This window comes from Nerophis ophidion, linkage group LG03, assembly GCF_033978795.1.
Source record: "Nerophis ophidion isolate RoL-2023_Sa linkage group LG03, RoL_Noph_v1.0, whole genome shotgun sequence".
Classification (NCBI taxonomy): Eukaryota; Metazoa; Chordata; class Actinopteri; order Syngnathiformes; family Syngnathidae; genus Nerophis; species Nerophis ophidion.
The window spans coordinates 6,566,148-6,586,280 of NC_084613.1; the positions used below are offsets into that span (position 1 = coordinate 6,566,148).

Here is a 20,133-nt window from a genome sequence, read left to right on the forward strand (position 1 = left end):
AAAAGCGCTATAGATATAATTCACTTCACTTCACTACATTATTAGTTTTTATAACTCCTTGTGCAGATCGGAATTTTCCATCCATCCATCCATCATCTTCCGATTATCCAAGGTCGGGTCGCGGGGGCAGCAGCCTAAGCAGGGAAGCCCAGACTTCCCTCTCCCCAGCCACTTCGTCTAGCTCTTCCCGGGGGATCCCGAGGCGTTCCCAGGCCAGCCGGGAGACATAGTCTTCCCAAAGTGTCTTGGGTCTTCCCCGTGGCCTCCTACCAGCCGGACGTGCCCTAAAAACCTTCCTAGTGAGGCGTTGGGGTGGCATCCTGACCAGATGCCCGAACCACCTCATCTGGCTCCTCTCCATGTGGAGGAGCAGCGGCTTTACTTTGAGTTCCTCCCGGATGGCAGAGCTTCTCACCCTATCTCTAAGGGAGAAAACTCATTTCGGCCGCTAGTACCCGTGATCTTATCCTTTCGGTCATGACCCAAAGCTCATTATCATAAAGCCTGCAACATTTCCGCACACCATCTTTTTTTGGCCTTAAATCCTGCGCTTTTGGTCTTCGCCCTGCAATATAAACCTACGAGAGGGCATTCGTTTCCAAATTAAGTATCTTTAATCCATATGAGAAGTTCAGGATTATATCCCCCATCACAGTATACATTCTGCACCGTACAGGACACATGACTATACACTTAACCCTCATCGTGAAAACGATCGACTCATTTCTTAGCACATTATGCACTCGCCCTCACCATAAACAATCGACTTCGCTATTTAACAAATCAATATTTATTGAGCCATTTAGCACACTATGGACTCACCCTCATCATGAAAACGATTGACTTAAGTTATTTAACAAGGGAATACAAATCATTGAGCCATTTAGCGCATTATGCACTCACCCTCATCTCACAAAAAGAATCGATTTAGCTACAGTATTTAACAAGGAAATGACAATCGTTGAGCCATTTAGCACGCTATGCACTCACCCTCATGAAAAGTCACACCATCTTTTTTGGCCTTAAATCCTGCGCTTTTGGCTTCGCCCTGCAATATAAAGCTACGAGAGGGCATTCGTTTCCAAATTAAGTATCTTTAATCCGTATGAGAAGTTCAGGATTATATCCCCCATCACAGTATACATTCTGCACCGTACAGGACACATGACTATACACTTAACCCTCATCATGAAAACGATCCACTCATTTCTTAGCACATTATGCACTCGCCCTCACCATAAACAATCGACTTCGCTATTTAACAAATCAATATTTATTGAGCCATTTAGCACACTATGGACTTACCCTCATCATGAAAACGATTGACTTAAGTTATTTAACAAGGGAATACAAATCATTGAGCCCTTTAGCGCATTATGCACTCACCCTCATCTCACAAAAATGATCGATTTAGCTAAAGTATTTAACAAGGAAATAACAATCATTGAGCCATTTAGCACGCTATGCACTCACCCTCATGAAAAGTCACACCATCTCATGAAAAGTCACACCATCTTTTTTGGCCTTAAATCCTGGGCTTTTGGCTTCGCCCTGCAATATAAACCTACGAGAGGGCATTAGTTTCCAAATTAAGTATCTTTAATCCATATGAGAAGTTCAGGATTATATCCCCCATCACAGTATACATTCTGCACCGTACAGGACACATGACTATACACTTAACCCTCATCGTGAAAACGATCCACTCATTTCTTAGCACATTATGCACTCGCCCTCACCATAAATAATCGGCTTCGCTATTTAACAAATCAATATTTATTGAGCCATTTAGCACACTATGCACTCACCTTCATCATGCAAACGGTTGACTTAGTTATTTGATAAGGGAATACAAATCATAGAGACATTTAGCGCATTATGCACTCACCCTCATCTCCCAAAAAGGATCGATTCAGCTACAGTATTTAACAAGGAAATAACAATCATTGCGCCATTTAGCACGCTATTCACTCACCCTCATGAAAAGTCACACCATCTCATGAAAAGTCACACCATCTTTTTCGGCCTTAAATCCTGCGCTTTTGGCTTCGCCCTGCAATATAAACCTACGAGAGGGCATTCGTTTCCAAATTAAGTATCTTTAATCCGTATGAGAAGTTCAGGATTATATCCCCCATCACAGTATACATTCTGCACCGTACAGGACACATGACTATACACTTAACCCTCATCGTGAAAACGATCGACTCATTTCTTAGCACATTATGCACTCGCCCTCACCATAAACAATCGACTTCGCTATTTAACAAAGCAATATTTATTGAGCCATTTAGCACACTATGCACTCACCCTCATCATGAAAACGGTTGACTTAGTTATTTAACAAGGGAATACAAATCATTGAGCCATTTAGCGCATTATGCACTCACCCTCATCTCACAAAAAGGATCGATTCAGCTACAGTATTTAACAAGGAAATGACAATCGTTGAGCCATTTAGCACACTATGCACTCACCCTCATGAAAAGTCACACCATCTCATGAAAAGTCACACCATCTTTTTTTGGCCTTAAATCCTGCGCTTTTGGCTTCGCCCTGCAATATAAACCTACGAGAGGGCATTCGTTTCCAAATTAAGTATCTTTAATCCATATGAGAAGTTCAGGATTATATCCCCCATCACAGTATACATTCTGCACCGTACAGGACACATGACTATACACTTAACCCTCATCGTGAAAACGATCCACTCATTTCTTAGCACATTATGCACTCGCCCTCACCATAAACAATCGACTTCGCTATTTAACAAATCAATATTTATTGAGCCATTTAGCACACTATGGACTTACCCTCATCATGAAAACGATTGACTTAAGTTATTTAACAAGGGACTACAAATCATAGAGCCATTTAGCGCATTATGCACTCATCCTCATCTCACAAAAAGGATCGATTTAGCTACAGTATTTAACAAGGAAATAACAATCATTGAGCCATTTAGCACGCTATGCACTCACCCTCATGAAAAGTCACACCCTCTCATGAAAAGTCACACCATCTTTTTCGGCCTTAAATCCTGCGCTTTTGGCTTCGCCCTGCAATATAAACCTACTAGAGGGCATTCGTTTCCAAATTAAGTATCTTTAATCCATATAAGAAGTTCAGGATTATATCCCCCATCACAGTATACATTCTGCACCGTACAGGACACATGACTATACACTTAACCCTCATCGTGAAAACGGTTGACTTAAGTTATTTAACAAGGGTTTGTATTCCCTTGTTTAAATAACCTTAAGCTCAACCGTCTTCTCACGAAGAGAGGGTTAAGTGTATAGTCATGTGTCCTTGTACGGTGCAGAAATGTATACTGTGATGCCGGGGATATAACTCCTGAACTCCTCTTATACATCGGATTAAGCTACTTAACAAGGAAATAACAATCTTTGGGGTTCCCATTACATCGATTGCGAGCCAGGCAATAAAAAATAAAGTTAAAAATGATGGCTCATCAATCTTCACCAAGACGTCACTTGATAGACATTCACGGCACCCGAGGGTCTTGTGAGATGACGCCGGCCGCTGGCAGATCATTATTAAGAAAAAATGACCGACAGGAAGGCCAGAAACACTTTTTTTATTTCAACAGACTCTGTCAAAACTCTAAAGACCAACTGCACAGTTCCTGTCTTCACAATAAAAGCCCGGCTCCATCCACCCTGCCGGCGCTAACAAAATAAGAGTCTCAGAAAGCTAGCAAGTTTACCGCCAATGTATTTCTTGTAAAGTGCATAAAAAGGAGTATGGAAGCCGGACAATGATAATAATAGATTTTATTTTGTACATGGAGAGGAGCCGAATGAGGTGGTACGGGCATCCTGACCAGTAGGAGGTCACGGGGAAGACCCAGGACATGTTCGGAAGACTGTTTCCCGACTGGCCTGGGAACGCCTCGGGATCCCCCGGGAAGAGCTGGACAATGTGGCTTTGGGGTTCTCTGCTTAGGCTGCTGCCCCCGCGACCCGGCTTCAGACGGAAGAAGATGGATGGATGGATGGATTTTATTTGAAAAAAGCACTCATTGTTGTATGAGACACTTGTGACTTACCCTCCTCTCCACTCTCAGGCCGCCTTGAGCATCTTTGGGATGGTGGGCGGTCCCCTGCTGGGTGTCTTCTGTCTGGGGATGTTCTTCCCCTGGGCCAACCCAACGGTAAGTCGGCATGTCTCCGTCCCACCGTGTCAGTCAGCGTGGTCAATCAATCAATCAATCAATCAATGTTTATTTATATAGCCCCAAATCACAAATGTCTCAAAGGACTGCACAAATCATTACGACTACAACCCACAAAAGGGCAAGGAAAACTCAAACCCAGTAGGCAGGGAGAATTCACATCCAGTGGGACGCCAGTGACAATGCTGACTATGAGAAACCTTGGAGAGGACCTCAGATGTGGGCAACCCCCCCCTCTAGGGGACCGAAAGCAATGGATGTCGAGCGGGTCTAACATGATACTGTGAAAGTTCAATCCATAGTGGCTCCAACACAGCCGCGAGAGTTCAGTTCAAAGCGGATCCAAGACGGCAGCGAGAGTCCCGTCCACAGGAAACCATCTCAAGCGGAGGCGGATCAGCGGCATAGAGATGTCCCCAACCGATACAGGCGAGCGGTCCATCCTGGGTCTCGACTCTGGACAGCCAGTACTTCATCCATGGTCATCGGACCGGACCCCCTCCACAAGGGAGGGGGGGACATAGGAGAAAAAAGAAAAGAAGCGGCAGATCAACTGGTCTAAAAAGGAGGTCTATTTAAAGGCTAGAGTATAGAAATGAGTTTTAAGGTGAGACTTAAATGCTTCTACTGAGGTAGCATCTCAAACTGTTACCGGGAGTACTGGAGCCTGAAATGAAAACGCTCTATAGCCCGCAGACTTTTTTTGGGCTCTAGGAATCACTAATAAGCCGGAGTCCTTTGAAGGCAGATTTCTTGCCGGGACATATGGTACAATACAATCGGCAAGATAGGCTGGAGCTAGACCGTGTAGTATTTTATACGTAAGTAGTAAAACCTTAAAGTCACATCTTAAGTGCACAGGAAGCCAGTACAGGCGTAATGTGATCAAACTTTCTTGTTCTTGTCAAAAGTCTAGCAGCCGCATTTTGTACCAACTGTAATCTTTTAATGCTAGACATGTGTCCGCCTTCTCCTCCCCCTCCAGGGGGCGCTGGTGGGACTGGCAGCGGGCCTCACCATGGCTTTCTGGGTCGGCATCGGCAGTTTCCTGACGCGCGCGCCGACCTCGGTCTCGCCGCTCGGCACCGTGGCTCCGCCCCCTTTTGAGAACGTGACCACTGCCGTCTTGACCTCGCTGGTCAACGCTACCACCCCCAGACCCAGGTACTGCATCCCAACACTCTACCTTGTGCCGGAACATCACTAATATGTCAATATCCCCCCTTTTTTTTTTTCTCTCTCCTCCTCTCACCTGTCAGGCCCACAGGCGTAGAAGCACTTTATTCCTTGTCCTACATGTGGTACAGTGCTCACAACTCCACCGTTGTGGTGGTGGTGGGTCTGATTGTCAGCCTGCTCACAGGTAAAATACGCATTATTAGAGATGTCCCATAATGGCTTTTTTGCCGGTATTGTCCAACTCTTAATTACCGATTCCGATACCAACCGATACCGATATATGCAGTCGTGGAATGAACACATTATTACCGCATTTTCTTCTCACTCAGGGCGCTTACCAAAGGCTTACTTGCCAACCTTGAGACCTCCGATTTCGGGAGGTGGTTGATGGGAGGGTGTGGTTGGGGGCGTGGTTAAGCGGGGTGGCGTATAATTCACCAACTCGAGTATTTCATATACCTGACTTTAAGTGAATTCTTGCTATATATATTTATTTTATTATATATATAAATAAAAGAAATAGTTGAATTTCAGACGGCACCTGTCAAATACACAGTAATAAAAACACAGTGGTTCTACTAACTGTACTCTGCTTGCTGGTTACTAAAAAAACAACAACAACACTTACCTTTCACTATTTGAGTAACCTTTGTTCTGCCATTTGCGTATTGGAGGCGTGGTTGGGGCAGGGGGCGTGGTTAAGCGGGGTGGCGTATAATTCACCAACTCGAGTATTTCATATATATATATATATATATATATATATGAATGATATACTTGACTTTAAGTGAATTCTTGCTATATATATTTATTTTATTATATATATAAATAAAAGAAATAGTTGAATTTCAGACAGCACCTGTCAAATACACAGTAATAAAAACACAGTTGTTCTACTAACTGTACTGTGCTTGCTGGTTACTAAAAAAAAACAACAACACTTACCTTTCACTATTTGAGTAACTTTTGTTCTGCCATTTGCGTATTGGAGGTGTGGTTGGGGCAGGGGGCGTGGTTAAGCGGGGTGGCGTATAATTCACCAACTCGAGTATTTCATATATATATATATATATATGAATGATATACTTGACTTTAAGTGAATTCTTGCTATATATATTTATTTTATTATATATATAAATAAAAGAAATAGTTGAATTTCAGACGGCACCTCTCAAATACACAGTAATAAAAACACAGTTGTTCTACTAACTGTACTGTGCTTGCTGGTTACTAAAAAAAAAAAACAACACTTACCTTTCACTATTTGAGTAACTTTTGTTCTGCCATTTGCGTATTGGAGGTGTGGTTGGGGCAGGGGGCGTGGTTAAGTGGGGTGGCGTATAATTCACCAACTCTAGTATTTCATATATATTTCATATATATATGAATGACATACTTGACTTTAAGTGAATTCTTGCTATATATATTTATTTTATTATATATATATAAATAAAAGAAATAGTTGAATTTCAGACGGGACCTGTCAAATACACAGTAATAAAAACACAGTTGTTCTACTAACTGTACTGTGCTTGCTGGTTACTAAAAAAAAACAACAACACTTACCTTTCACTATTTGAGTAACCTTTGTTCTGCCATTTGCGTATTGGAGGCGTGGTTGGGGCAGGGGGCGTGGTTAAGCGGGGTGGCGTATAATTCACCAACTCGAGTGGTTCATATATATTTCATAGATATATATATATATATAAATATATATATTAATGATATACTTGACTTTAAGTGAATTCTTGCTATATATATTTATTTTATTATATATATAAATAAAAGAAATAGTTGAATTTCAGACGGCACCTGTCAAATACACAGTAATAAAAACACAGTGGTTCTACTAACTGTACTCTGCTTGCTGGTTACTAAAAAAAAACAACAACACTTACCTTTCACTATTTGAGTAACCTTTGTTCTGCCATTTGCGTATTGGAGGCGTGGTTGGGGCAGGGGGCGTGGTTAAGCAGGGTGTCGTATAATTCACCAACTCGAGTATTTCATATATATTTCATATACATATATATAAATATATATATGAATGATATACTTGACTTTAAGTGAATTCTTGCTATATATATTTATTTTATTATATATATAAATAAAAGAAATAGTTGCATTTCAGACGGCACCTGTCAAATACACAGTAATAAAAACACAGTGGTTCTACTAACTGTACTCTGCTTGCTGGTTACTAAAAAAAAAAAAACAACACATACTTTTCACTATTTGAGTAACCTTTGTTCTGCCATTTGCGTATTGGAGGCGTGGTTGGGGCAGGGGGCGTGGTTAAGCGGGGTGGCGTATAATTCACCAACTCGAGTATTTCATATATATAAATATATATATGAATGATATACTTGACTTTAAGTGAATTCTTGCTATATATATTTATTTTATTATATATATAAATAAAAGAAAAAGTTGAATTTCAGATGGCACCTGTCAAATACACAGTAATAAAAACACAGTTCTTCTACTAACTGTACTGTGCTTGCTGGTTACTAAAAAACAACAACAACACTTACCTTTCACTAGTTGAGTAACCTTTGTTCTGCCATTTGCTATTGGCGAGCGATCTCCGAATCCGGGAACGTATATCGCGGATTTGTTGTAGAAATCCGCAAATGAGAACGGGATGTTGCTTCCAGCTATCAGCATAGCCATCTTTGTCTCAGCATAAGTTACACCATCGGGTCTCCATTTTGCGAGGCGGCCCATAATACTGGGTTGTGAACGATGCTGCGCTGCGGACGCTTTGTGCTTCGCTGACCGTTCATGACTGAGTATATCCGTTTGGCCGCCGTGTTCAATGAAGAGGTCTGTTCTACAAAATTTACAGGCAACATACCCCTTCCCCTTCGAACTCTCCTGGATAAACTGAAATTCTTGTTTCCAATCGTTCTGGAACTTGCAAGCGTATTTCTTCATTTTGCTCGTTGACGGTGTAATATATCTGTTTGGAGTCTATAACCAGGCGACGTGATTAAGTTACGTCTCTTTACTGTGGGCTTCAGAACAGACTCCCTAATGCATGTTCCTTGACTGCACTTAAATGTAGAATATATTTACATTCTATTCTATGTACAGTAGATGGCAGTATTGTCCTGTTTAAGAGGGTCACAACATTGAGTCAGGTTCTAACGGAGCTGGAGTGGGCGTGGCCTTTGTCAAAGTCACGATTTTGTTTTAAATTCTTGAAATAATAAATTCTTACTTTAAAAAGTAGTTTTATACTTGTGAGTGTTGATGACACAGCTTTGCAACACTTGATATTCTCGTTTCAAGCATGTTTTACTCAAAATAGGTCATCAAATCTCAGCTACAAGCTGTAATATCTTACTGAGATCATTTAGGACCTAAACACCTAAAACAAGTAAAACACTCTAACATAAAATCTCATGTATGGCCGCGCAAGTCCCAGGATGCCCAAAATGTCCATAACACACCCAGCCGAGTCCCATGGGGCGGGGGGGGGGGGATGAAAGTTGGAAAAGTCAGCAAAAGTCCCAAAAATGTTCAAAATACCTACACAGGTTCGAGTCCCACAAGTTCCTCCGCCGGCCGGGATGCCCAGAATGTCCAAAACGCGCCCTGCAAAGTCCCACGGGAAGGTGGGGAGAAAAGTCGGGGAAATGTTCAAAAGTCCCACCCGGGTCCGAGTGTGCACTCAAACTCAAACTCGAACCTGGTTGGGACTCGAACCTGGGTAGGTATTTTGAAAATTTTGGGGGGACTTTTGCCGACTTTTCTCACTTTCCCCCCCTACTTCCCGTGGGACTTTGCTGGGTGCGCTTTGGACATTTTTTGTATCCCGGGATTTGTGTGGGACTCGTGGGACTGGAACTATTTTGGACACAATTGGGACTTTTGAACATTTTGGCCGACTTTTCCCCCTCTTTTTCCCCGCTTTTCTGTGCACCATTGCTGGGTGTGTTTTGGACACTTGGACAAAAATAGTTTCAAGCATATTTTACTCAAAATAGGTCATAAAATGTCGGAAACAAGCAGTAGTATCTTACTGAGATCATTTAGGAGCAAAACCCTTAAAACAAGTAAAAGACTCTAACATAAAATCTTATGTATGGCCGCGCAAGTCCCAGGATGCCCAAAATGTCCATAACACACCCAGCCGAGTCCCATGGGGCGGGGGGGATGAAAGTTGGAAAAGTCAGCAAAAGTCCCAAAAATTTTCAAAATACCTACACAGGTTCGAGTCCCACAAGTTCCGTCGCCGGCCGGGATGCCCAGAATGTCCAAAACGCGCCCTGCAAAGTCCCACGGGAAGGTGGGGAGAAAAGTCGGGGAAATGTTCAAAAGTCCCACCCGGGTCCGAGTGTGCACTCAAACTCAAACTCGAACCCGGTTGGGACTCGAACCTGGGTAGGTATTTTGAAAATTTTGGGGGACTTTTGCCGACTTTTCTAATTTTTCCCCTCCTACTTCCTGTGGGACTTTGCTGGGTGCGTTTTGGACATTTTTTGTATCCCGGGATTTGTGTGGGACTCGTGGGACTGGAACTATTTTGGACACAATTGGGACGTTTGAACATTTTGGCCGCCTTTTCCCCCTCTTTTTCCCCACTTTTCTGTGCACCATTGCTGGGTGTGTTTTGGACACTTGGACAAAAATAGTTTCAAGCATATTTTACTCAAAATAGGTCATAAAATGTCGGAAACAAGCTGTAGTATCTTACTGAGATCATTTAGGAGCAAAATCCTTAAAACAAGTAAAAGACTCTAACATAAAATCTTATGTATGGCCGCGCAAGTCCCAGGATGCCCAAAATGTCCATAACACACCCAGCCGAGTCCCATGGGGCGGTGGGGGATGAAAGTTGGAAAAGTCAGCTAAAGTCCCAAAAATGTTCAAAATACCTACACAGGTTCGAGTCCCACAAGTTCCGCCGCCGGCCGGGATGCCCAGAATGTCCAAAACGCGCCCTGCAAAGTCCCACGGGAAGGTGGGGAGAAAAGTCGGGGAAATGTTCAAAAGTCCCACCCGGGTCCGAGTGTGCACTCAAACTCAAACTCGAACCCGGTTGGGACTCGAACCTGGGTAGGTATTTTGAAAATTTTGGGGGGACTTTTGCCGACTTTTCTCATTTTTCCCCCCCTACTTCCCGTGGGACTTTGCTGGGTGCGTTTTGGACATTTTTTGTATCCCGGGATTTGTGTGGCCGGCGGTGGGACTCGTGGGACTGGAACCCCGGGGAGGTATTTTGGACACAATTGGGACTTTTGAACATTTTGGCCCTCTCTTTTTCCCCGCTTTTCTGTGCACCATTGCTGGGTGTGTTTTGGACACTTGGACAAAAATAGTTTCAAGCATATTTTACTCAAAATAGGTCATAAAATGTCGGAAACAAGCTGTAGTATCTTACTGAGATCATTTAGGAGCAAAATCCTTAAAACAAGTAAAAGACTCTAACATAAAATCTTATGTATGGCCGCGCAAGTCCCAGGATGCCCAAAATGTCCATAACACACCCAGCCGAGTCCCATGGGGCGGTGGGGGATGAAAGTTGGAAAAGTCAGCTAAAGTCCCAAAAATGTTCAAAATACCTACACAGGTTCGAGTCCCACAAGTTCCGCCGCCGGCCGGGATGCCCAGAATGTCCAAAACGCGCCCTGCAAAGTCCCACGGGAAGGTGGGGAGAAAAGTCGGGGAAATGTTCAAAAGTCCCACCCGGGTCCGAGTGTGCACTCAAACTCAAACTCGAACCCGGTTGGGACTCGAACCTGGGTAGGTATTTTGAAAATTTTGGGGGGACTTTTGCCGACTTTTCTCATTTTTCCCCCCCTACTTCCCGTGGGACTTTGCTGGGTGCGTTTTGGACATTTTTTGTATCCCGGGATTTGTGTGGCCGGCGGTGGGACTCGTGGGACTGGAACCCCGGGGAGGTATTTTGGACACAATTGGGACTTTTGAACATTTTGGCCCTCTCTTTTTCCCCGCTTTTCTGTGCACCATTGCTGGGTGTGTTTTGGACACTTGGACAAAAATAGTTTCAAGCATATTTTACTCAAAATAGGTCATAAAATGTCGGAAACAAGCTGTAGTATCTTACTGAGATCATTTAGGAGCAAAACCCTTAAAACAAGTAAAACACTCTAACATAAAATCTTATGTATGGCCGCGCAAGTCCCGGGATGCCCAAAATGTCCATAACACACCCAGCCGAGTCCCATGGGGCGGGGGGGGGATGAAAGTTGGAAAAGTCAGCAAAAGTCCCAAAAATTTTCAAAATACCTACACAGGTTCGAGTCCCACAAGTCCCGCCGCCGGCCGGGATGCCCAGAATGTCCAAAACGCGCCCTGCAAAGTCCCACGGGAAGGTGGGGAGAAAAGTCGGGGAAATGTTCAAAAGTCCCACCCGGGTCCGAGTGTGCACTCAAACTCAAACTCGAACCCGGTTGGGACTCGAACCTGGGTAGGTATTTTGAAAATTTTGGGGGGACTTTTGCCGACTTTTCTCATTTTTCCCCCCTACTTCCCGTGGGACTTTGCTGGGTGCGTTTTGGACATTTTTTGTATCCCGGGATTTGTGTGGGACTCGTGGGACTGGAACTATTTTGGACACAATTGGGACTTTTGAACATTTTGGCCGCCTTTTCCCCCTCTTTTTCTCCGCTTTTCTGTGCACCATTGCTGGGTGTGTTTTGGACACTTGGACAAAAATAGTTTCAAGCATATTTTACTCAAAATAGGTCATAAAATGTCGGAAACAAGCAGTAATATCTTACTGAGATCATTTAGGAGCAAAACCCTTAAAACAAGTAAAAGACTAACATAAAATCTTATGTATGGCCTCGCAAGTCCCAGGATGCCCAAAATGTCCATAACACACCCAGCCGAGTCCCATGTGGCGGGGGGGATGAAAGTTGGAAAAGTCAGCAAAAGTCCCAAAAATGTTCAAAATACCTACACAGGTTCGAGTCCCACAAGTTCCTCCGCCGGCCGGGATGCCCAGAATGTCCAAAACGCGCCCTGCAAAGTCCCACGGGAAGGTGGGGAGAAAAGTCGGGGAAATGTTCAAAAGTCCCACCCGGGTCCGAGTGTGCACTCAAACTCAAACTCGAACCCGGTTGGGACTCGAACCTGGGTAGGTATTTTGAAAATTTTGGGGGGACTTTTGCCGACTTTTCTCATTTTTCCCCCCTACTTCCCGTGGGACTTTGCTGGGTGCGTTTTGGACATTTTTTGTATCCCGGGATTTGTGTGGCCGGCGGCGGGACTCGTGGGACTGGAACCCCGGGGAGGTATTTTGGACACAATTGGGACTTTTGAACATTTTGGCCCCCTCTTTTTCCCCGCTTTTCTGTGCACCATTGCTGGGTGTGTTTTGGACACTTGGACAAAAATAGTTTCAAGCATATTTTCCTCAAAATAGGTCATAAAATGTCGGAAACAAGCAGTAGTATCTTACTGAGATCATTTAGCAGCAAAACCCTTAAAACAAGTAAAAGACTCTAACATAAAATCTTATGTATGGCCGCGCAAGTCCCAGGATGCCCAAAATTTTCATAACACACCCAGCCGAGTCCCATGTGGCGGGGGGGGGATGAAAGTTGGAAAAGTCAGCAAAAGTCCCAAAAATGTTCAAAATACCTACACAGGTTCGAGTCCCACAAGTTCCGCCGCCGGCCGGGATGCCCAGAATGTCCAAAACGCGCCCTGCAAAGTCCCACGGGAAGGTAGGGAGAAATGTCAGGGAAATGTTCAAAAGTCCCACCCGGGTCCGAGTGTGCACTCAAACTCAAACTCGAACCCGGTTGGGACTCGAACCTGGGTAGGTATTTTGAAAATTTTGGGGGACTTTTGCCGACTTTTCTCATTTTTCCCCCCTACTTCCCGTGGGACTTTGCTGGGTGCGTTTTGGACATTTTTTGTATCCCGGGATTTGTGTGGCCGGCGGCGGGACTCGTGGGACTGGAACTATTTTGGACACAATTGGGACTTTTGAACATTTTGGCCGACTTTTCCCCCTCTTTTTCCCCGCTTTTCTGTGCACCATTGCTGGGTGTGTTTTGGACACTTGGACAAAAATAGTTTCAAGCATATTTTCCTCAAAATAGGTCATAAAATGTCGGAAACAAGCAGTAGTATCTTACTGAGATCATTTAGCAGCAAAACCCTTAAAACAAGTAAAAGACTCTAACATAAAATCTTATGTATGGCCGCGCAAGTCCCGGGATGCCCAAAATGTCCATAACACACCCAGCCGAGTCCCATGGAGCGAGGGGGTTGAAAGTTGGAAAAGTCAGCAAATGTCCCAAAAATGTTCAAAATACCTACACAGGTTCGAGTCCCACAAGTTCCTCCGCCGGCCGGGATGCCCAGAATGTCCAAAACGCGCCCTGCAAAGTCCCACGGGAAGGTGGGGAGAAAAGTCGGGGAAATGTTCAAAAGTCCCACCCGGGTCCGAGTGTGCACTCAAACTCAAACTCGAACCCGGTTGGGACTCGAACCTGGGTAGGTATTTTGAAAATTTTGGGGGACTTTTGCCGACTTTTCTCATTTTTCCCCCCTACTTCCCGTGGGACTTTGCTGGGTGCGTTTTGGACATTTTTTGTATCCCGGGATTTGTGTGGCCGGCGGCGGGACTCGTGGGACTGGAACCCCGGGGAGGTATTTTGGACACAATTGGGACTTTTGAACATTTTGGCCGCCTTTTCCCCCTCTTTTTCCCCGCTTTTCTGTGCACCATTGCTGGGTGTGTTTTGGACACTTGGACAAAAATAGTTTCAAGCATATTTTACTCAAAATAGGTCATAAAATGTCGGAAACAAGCTGTAGTATCTTACTGAGATCATTTAGGAGCAAAACCCTTAAAACAAGTAAAAGACTCTAACATAAAATCTTATGTGTAGGCCGTGCAAGTCCCAGGATGCCCAAAATGTCCATAACACACCCAGCCGAGTCCCATGGGGCGGGGGGGGGATGAAAGTTGGAAAAGTCAGCAAAAGTCCCAAAAATGTTCAAAATACCTACACAGGTTCAAGTCCCACACGTTCCGTCGCCGGCCGGGATGCCAGAATGTCCAAAACGCGCCCTGCAAAGTCCCACGGGAAGGTGGGGGGAAAAGTCGGGGAAATGTTCAAAAGTCCCACCTGGGTCCGAGTGTGCACTCAAACTCAAACTCGAACCCGGTTGGGACTCGAACCTGGGTAGGTATTTTGAAAATTTTGGGGGGACTTTTGCCGACTTTTCTCATTTTTCCCCCCTACTTCCCGTGGGACTTTGCTGGGTGCGTTTTGGACATTTTTTGTATCCCGGGATTTGTGTGGGACTCGTGGGACTGGAACTATTTTGGACACAATTGGGACTTTTGAACATTTTGGCCGACTTTTTCCCCGCTTTTCTGTGCACCATTGCTGGGTGTGTTTTGGACACTTGGACAAAAATAGTTTCAAGCATATTTTACTCAAAATATGCTTTAAGGCTTAACACTCATTTCTTGTTTTTGTTGTTTTTATCCTGCTTTATTTCCTGCACGTCTAAACCGTCCTTCATACAGGACCGATGAAGGAGAAGCAGCTCACCCCAGGAACGGTCTATCCGGTTTTGGGTAATCTGCTCTTCTTCCTGTCTGAGCGATACAAAGAGAAGCTGTGCTGCGTCACCCCGCTGCCACAAAAGGTATGTTTCTTTGACACCCTGCCTTTAATCCACCGTGCGGTTCTAGGACTACAGGACATGCTGCGGTGACAATAGTGAACTACAGAGGTATCGCCCGCCTCGTTGACATGTTTACAAAGTGGACACAGATTCATTAGAGGAGCTCATTCTGCACGATACCATCACTTAACTTCAAATGAAACACCGTCTATTAACCGCAACTTTTCCCCCACGCTTTGACCCCTGCGGCTAATACAATGCCGTGTCTGATTTACGGATTTTTTTTTCCAGGCTCGCCAATAAATTTAGGCTCTGCACATCACACCGATGAAACGACCAAACGGGTCAAAGCGGACCAATGAAATTGTTGAAATTCAGTCGAATGCACTCAATCATTGAGCCATTTAGCGCAGTATGCACTCACCCTCATCATGAAAACGATCGATTTAACTATTCAACAAGGAAATAACAATCATTGAGCCATTTAGCCTGCTATGCACTCACCCTCATCATGAAAACGATTGATCGACTTAGCTATTTAACAAGAAAATAAGTAATTGAGCCATTTAGCGCATTATGCACTCACCCTCACCATGAAAACGATCGACTTAGCTATTTAACAAGGAAATAATCATTGAGACGTTAGCGCAATATGCACTAACCGTCATCATAAAAATGATCGACTTAGCTATTTAACAGGAATTAATCATTCAGCCATTTAGCGCATTATGCACTCACCCTCATCTCACAAAAATGATCGACTTAGCTACAGTATTTAACAAAGAAATAACAATCATTGAGACGTTTAGCGCAATATGCACTCGCCCTCATCATGAAAACGATCGACTTAGCTATTTAACAAGGAAACAACAATCATTGAGACGTTTAGCGCAATATGCACTCACCCTCATCATAAAAATGATCGACTTAGTTATTTAACAAGGAAATAATCATTCAGCCATTTAGCGCATTATGCACTCACCCTCATCTCACAAAAATGATCGACTTAGCTATTTAACAAGGGAATAACAATCATTGAGCCATTTAGCGCGCTATGCACTCACCCTCAACATGAAAACGATCGACTTAGCTATTTAACAAGGAAATAACAATCAGTGAGCCATTTAGCGCATTATGCACTCACCCTCATTATGAAAACGATTGACTTCGCTATTTAACAAAGCAATATTTATTGAGCCATTTACCACACTATGCACTTACCCTCATCATGAAAACAATCGACTCATTTAGCGCATTATGCACTCACCCTCACCATAAACGATCGACTTAGATATTTAACAAATCAATATTTATTGAGCCATTTAGCGCACTATGCACTTACCCTCATCATGAAAACGATCGACTTAGCTATTTAACAAGGAAATAATCATTCAGCCATTTAGCGCATTATGCACTCACCCTCATCTCACAAAAATGATCGACTTAGCTACAGTATTTAACAAAGAAATAACAATCATTGAGCCATTTAGCACGCTATGCACTCACCCTCAACATGAAAACGATCGACTTAGCTATTTAACAAGGAAATAACAATCATTGAGCCATTTATCGCGCTATGCACTCACCCTCACCATGAAAACGATCAACTTAGCTATTTAACAAGGAAATAACAATCATTGAGCCATTTAGCGCTTTATGCACTCACCCTCATCATGAAAACGATCAACTTAGCTATTTAACAAGGAAATAACAATCAGTGAGCCATTTAGCGCAATATGCGCTCACCCTCATCATGAAAACTATCGACTTAGCTATTTAACAAGGAATTAATCATTCAGCCATTTAGCACATTATGCACTCACCCTCATCTCACAAAAACAATCGACTTAGCTACAGTATTTACCAAAGAAATAACAATCATTGAGCCATTTAGTGCGCTATGCACTCACCCTCAACATGAAAACGACCGACTTTATTTCCTTGTTAAATCGCTAAGTCAATTGTTTTCACAATGTGGGTGAGTGCATAGTGCGCTAAATGGCTCAATGATTATTTCCTTGTTAAATAGCTATCATTCCCGCGACCCACAAAAGGGATAAGTGGTAGAAAATGGATGGATGGAGCCATTCAGCAAGCTATGTACTCACCCACATCATGAAAACGATCGACTTAGCTATTTAACAAGGAAATAACAATCATTGAGCCATTTAGCGCAGTATGCACTCACCCTCAACATGAAAATGATCGACTTAGCTATCTAACAAGGAAATAAATAATTGAGCCATTTAGCGCACTATGCACTCACCATCCTCATGAAAACTATCGACTTAGCTATTTAACAAAGAAATAATCATTGAGCCATTTAGCGCGCTATGCACTCACCCTCACCATGAAAACGACCGACTTTATTTCCTTGTTAAGTCGCTAAGTCAATTGTTTTCACAATGTGGGTGAGTGCATAGTGTGCTAAATGGCCCAATGATTATTTCCTTGTTAAATAGCAATCATTCCCGCGACCCCCAAAGGGATAAGTGGTAGAAAATGGATGGATGGATGTAGCCATTTAGCAAGCTATGCACTCACCCACATCCTAATAGCTATTTAACAAGGAAATACCAATAACAACAAATCCCTTTGGAGACATAAAAAGGTTTCCACCCTTCGCCATTAAAGTGCCAAACTGCCTTTCAAGTCTTTCTCTCCTTCCTTCACCAGCCCAAAGAAGTCAACACACCTTACGAGCGGGACAAGACCGGGGAGAACGGCGCTGCGTACTGCAAAGAGGACACGGTCACGGAGGACAAAGAAATGGAAAGTGACAGCGCCCAGGATGAGGAGAGCAGAGCGAGTCGACCCTTGTGTCAGCTGACCGCTCACAGCGTGGCGGAGACGGCCCTCTAGTCCTCTCTCTGGGCACCTAGACCATGGGCAACCTGGACGGCCGTCCCATTAGAGCGCCGTTTGCTCAGACGTCCGCAACTAAACCTGATTTGGGGAGAATTCCACGCCAGTGAGTAAAAGTGGGGCACTGCAATAATTAAGTTATTTCAACTGTTGGGTTCCAAGTTGTGGTACTTTTTAAAATATCTCTTTTTAATCTCCAAAGACAAGACCATAAAGTAGCACTTTGCACAGACCTTCCTGATCTGTCCTCGGTCTGAAGAGCAGGGGTAGCTCTTCTCTGACGTCAAGTTCGGTACAAAATGTGTCATGTGGGTTATTTTTCTAGTGACGATTGACCGACAGTACAGTCCTAAATTTTGGACACACCTTCTCCTCATTTATAGCAAGTTCTTTTTTTTTTCATGACTATTTACAAAAACCCCAAAAGCAGTGAAGTTGTCACGTTGTGTAAATGTTAATTAAAAAGTGAATACAACTTAAATTCAATTGAATAAACTGCAAAGACGAGATATTTCACGTTCGAACTGGTTTATTTTTTATTGCAAATAATAGCTCATTTGGAATTTGATGCCTGCGACGTGTTTCAAGAAAGTTGGCACAAGTGGCAAAAAAGAGGGAGAAAGTTGAGGGATGCCCGTCAAAGACTTGTTTGGAACATCCCACTGGTGAACGGGCTGATTGGGAACAGGTGGGTGCCGTGATTGGCTCGGTTGGTAGAGCGGCCGTGCCAGCAACTTGAGGGTTGCAGGTTCGATTCCCGCTTCCGTCATCCTGGTCACTGCCGTTGTGTCCTTGGGCAAGACACTTTACCCACCTGCTCCCGGTGCCACCCACACTGGTTTAAATGTAACTTAGATATTGGGTTCCACTATGTAAAGCGCTTTGAGTCACTAGAGAAAAGCGCTATATAAATATAATTCACTTCACAAAAGCAGCTTCCGTGAAATGCTCACTCGTTCACAAACAAGAACGGGGCGAGGGTCACCGCTTTGAGCAGCTATTGCAGGGAATTTAGGGATTTCACCATCTACACTCCGTAATATCATCAAAATATTCAGAGAATCTGGAGAATTCTCTGCACGTAAGCGGCAAGGCTGAGAACCAACATTGAATTCCCTTAGTTCCCGAAGGCCATGTAACACACTGGTAAAAATGTGCCAACTTGTTTTTGCAATGTCGCTGCCGTTAAATTCAAAATGAATGATTATTTGCAACAACAACAACAAAAATATCTCAGTGTGAACATGAAATATCTTGTCGATTGAATATAAGTTGAAAAGGATTTGCAAATCATTGTATTCTCTTTTTATTTACCATGAAAACGTAGCTATTTAACAAGGAAATAAAATTCACAGAGCCATTTAGCGCTTTATGCACTCACCCTCATCTCATGAAAACGATCAATTTACCTATTTAACAAGGAAATAAAATTCACTGAGCCATTTAGCGCATTATGCACTCACCCTCATCTCACGAAAACGATCAACTTAGCTATTTAACAAGAAAATAAAATTCACTGAGCCATTTAGCGCATTATGCACTCACCCTCATCTCACGAAAACGATCAACTTAGCTATTTAACAAGGAAATAAGTCATTGAGCCATTTAGCGCATTATGCACTCACCCTCATCTCACGAAAACGATCAACTTAGCTATTTAAAAAGGAAATAAAATTCACTGAGCCATTTAGCGCATTATGCACTCACCCTCATCTCACGAAAACGATCAACTTAGCTATTTAACAAGGAAATAACAGTCATTGAGCCATTTAGCGCATTATGCACTCACCCTTATCTCAAAAAAACGATAAACTTAGCTATTTAACAAGGAAATAATAGTCATTGAGCCATTTAGCGCATTATGCACTCACCTTCATCTCAAAAAAACGATAAACTTAGCTATTTAACAAGGAAATAATAGTCATTGAGCCATTTAGCGCATTATGCACTCACCCTCATCTCACGAAAATGATCGACTCAGCTACAGTATTTAACAAAGAAATAACCATTGAGCCATTTAGCGCGCTATGCACTCACCCTCACCATGAGAACGGTTTTGGGTGAAAGTGAAAACCATTTCTTGAAGCCCGTGGAGAGAATGCCAAGAGTGTGCAAAGCAGTAATCAGAGCAAAAGGTGGCTATTTTGAAGTAACTAGAATATAAAACCTGTTTTCAGTTATTTCACCTTTTTTTTGTGTTAAGTACACAACTCCACATGTGTTCATTCATAGTTTTGATGTGACAATCTACAATGTAAATAGTC

The 20,133-nt window shown here is 43.3% G+C and overlaps 1 protein-coding gene across 2 annotated transcripts in view; it reads left to right on the forward strand.

The window, feature by feature from the left end:
- LOC133549032 (sodium-dependent multivitamin transporter-like) overlaps positions 1–19,396 on the forward strand; it is an 80,332-nt gene extending 60,936 nt beyond the window's left edge. For both annotated transcript variants that reach the window (XM_061894102.1, XM_061894101.1), the window contains exons 13-17: positions 4,091–4,177; positions 5,184–5,362; positions 5,458–5,561; positions 14,904–15,025; positions 17,681–19,396. In XM_061894102.1, coding sequence (XP_061750086.1) covers positions 4,091–4,177; positions 5,184–5,362; positions 5,458–5,561; positions 14,904–15,025; positions 17,681–17,866 — 678 coding nt within the window. In that variant the 3' untranslated portion in view covers positions 17,867–19,396. The remainder of the gene's footprint in view (positions 1–4,090; positions 4,178–5,183; positions 5,363–5,457; positions 5,562–14,903; positions 15,026–17,680) is intronic.
- The last annotated feature ends 737 nt before the right edge of the window (positions 19,397–20,133 follow it).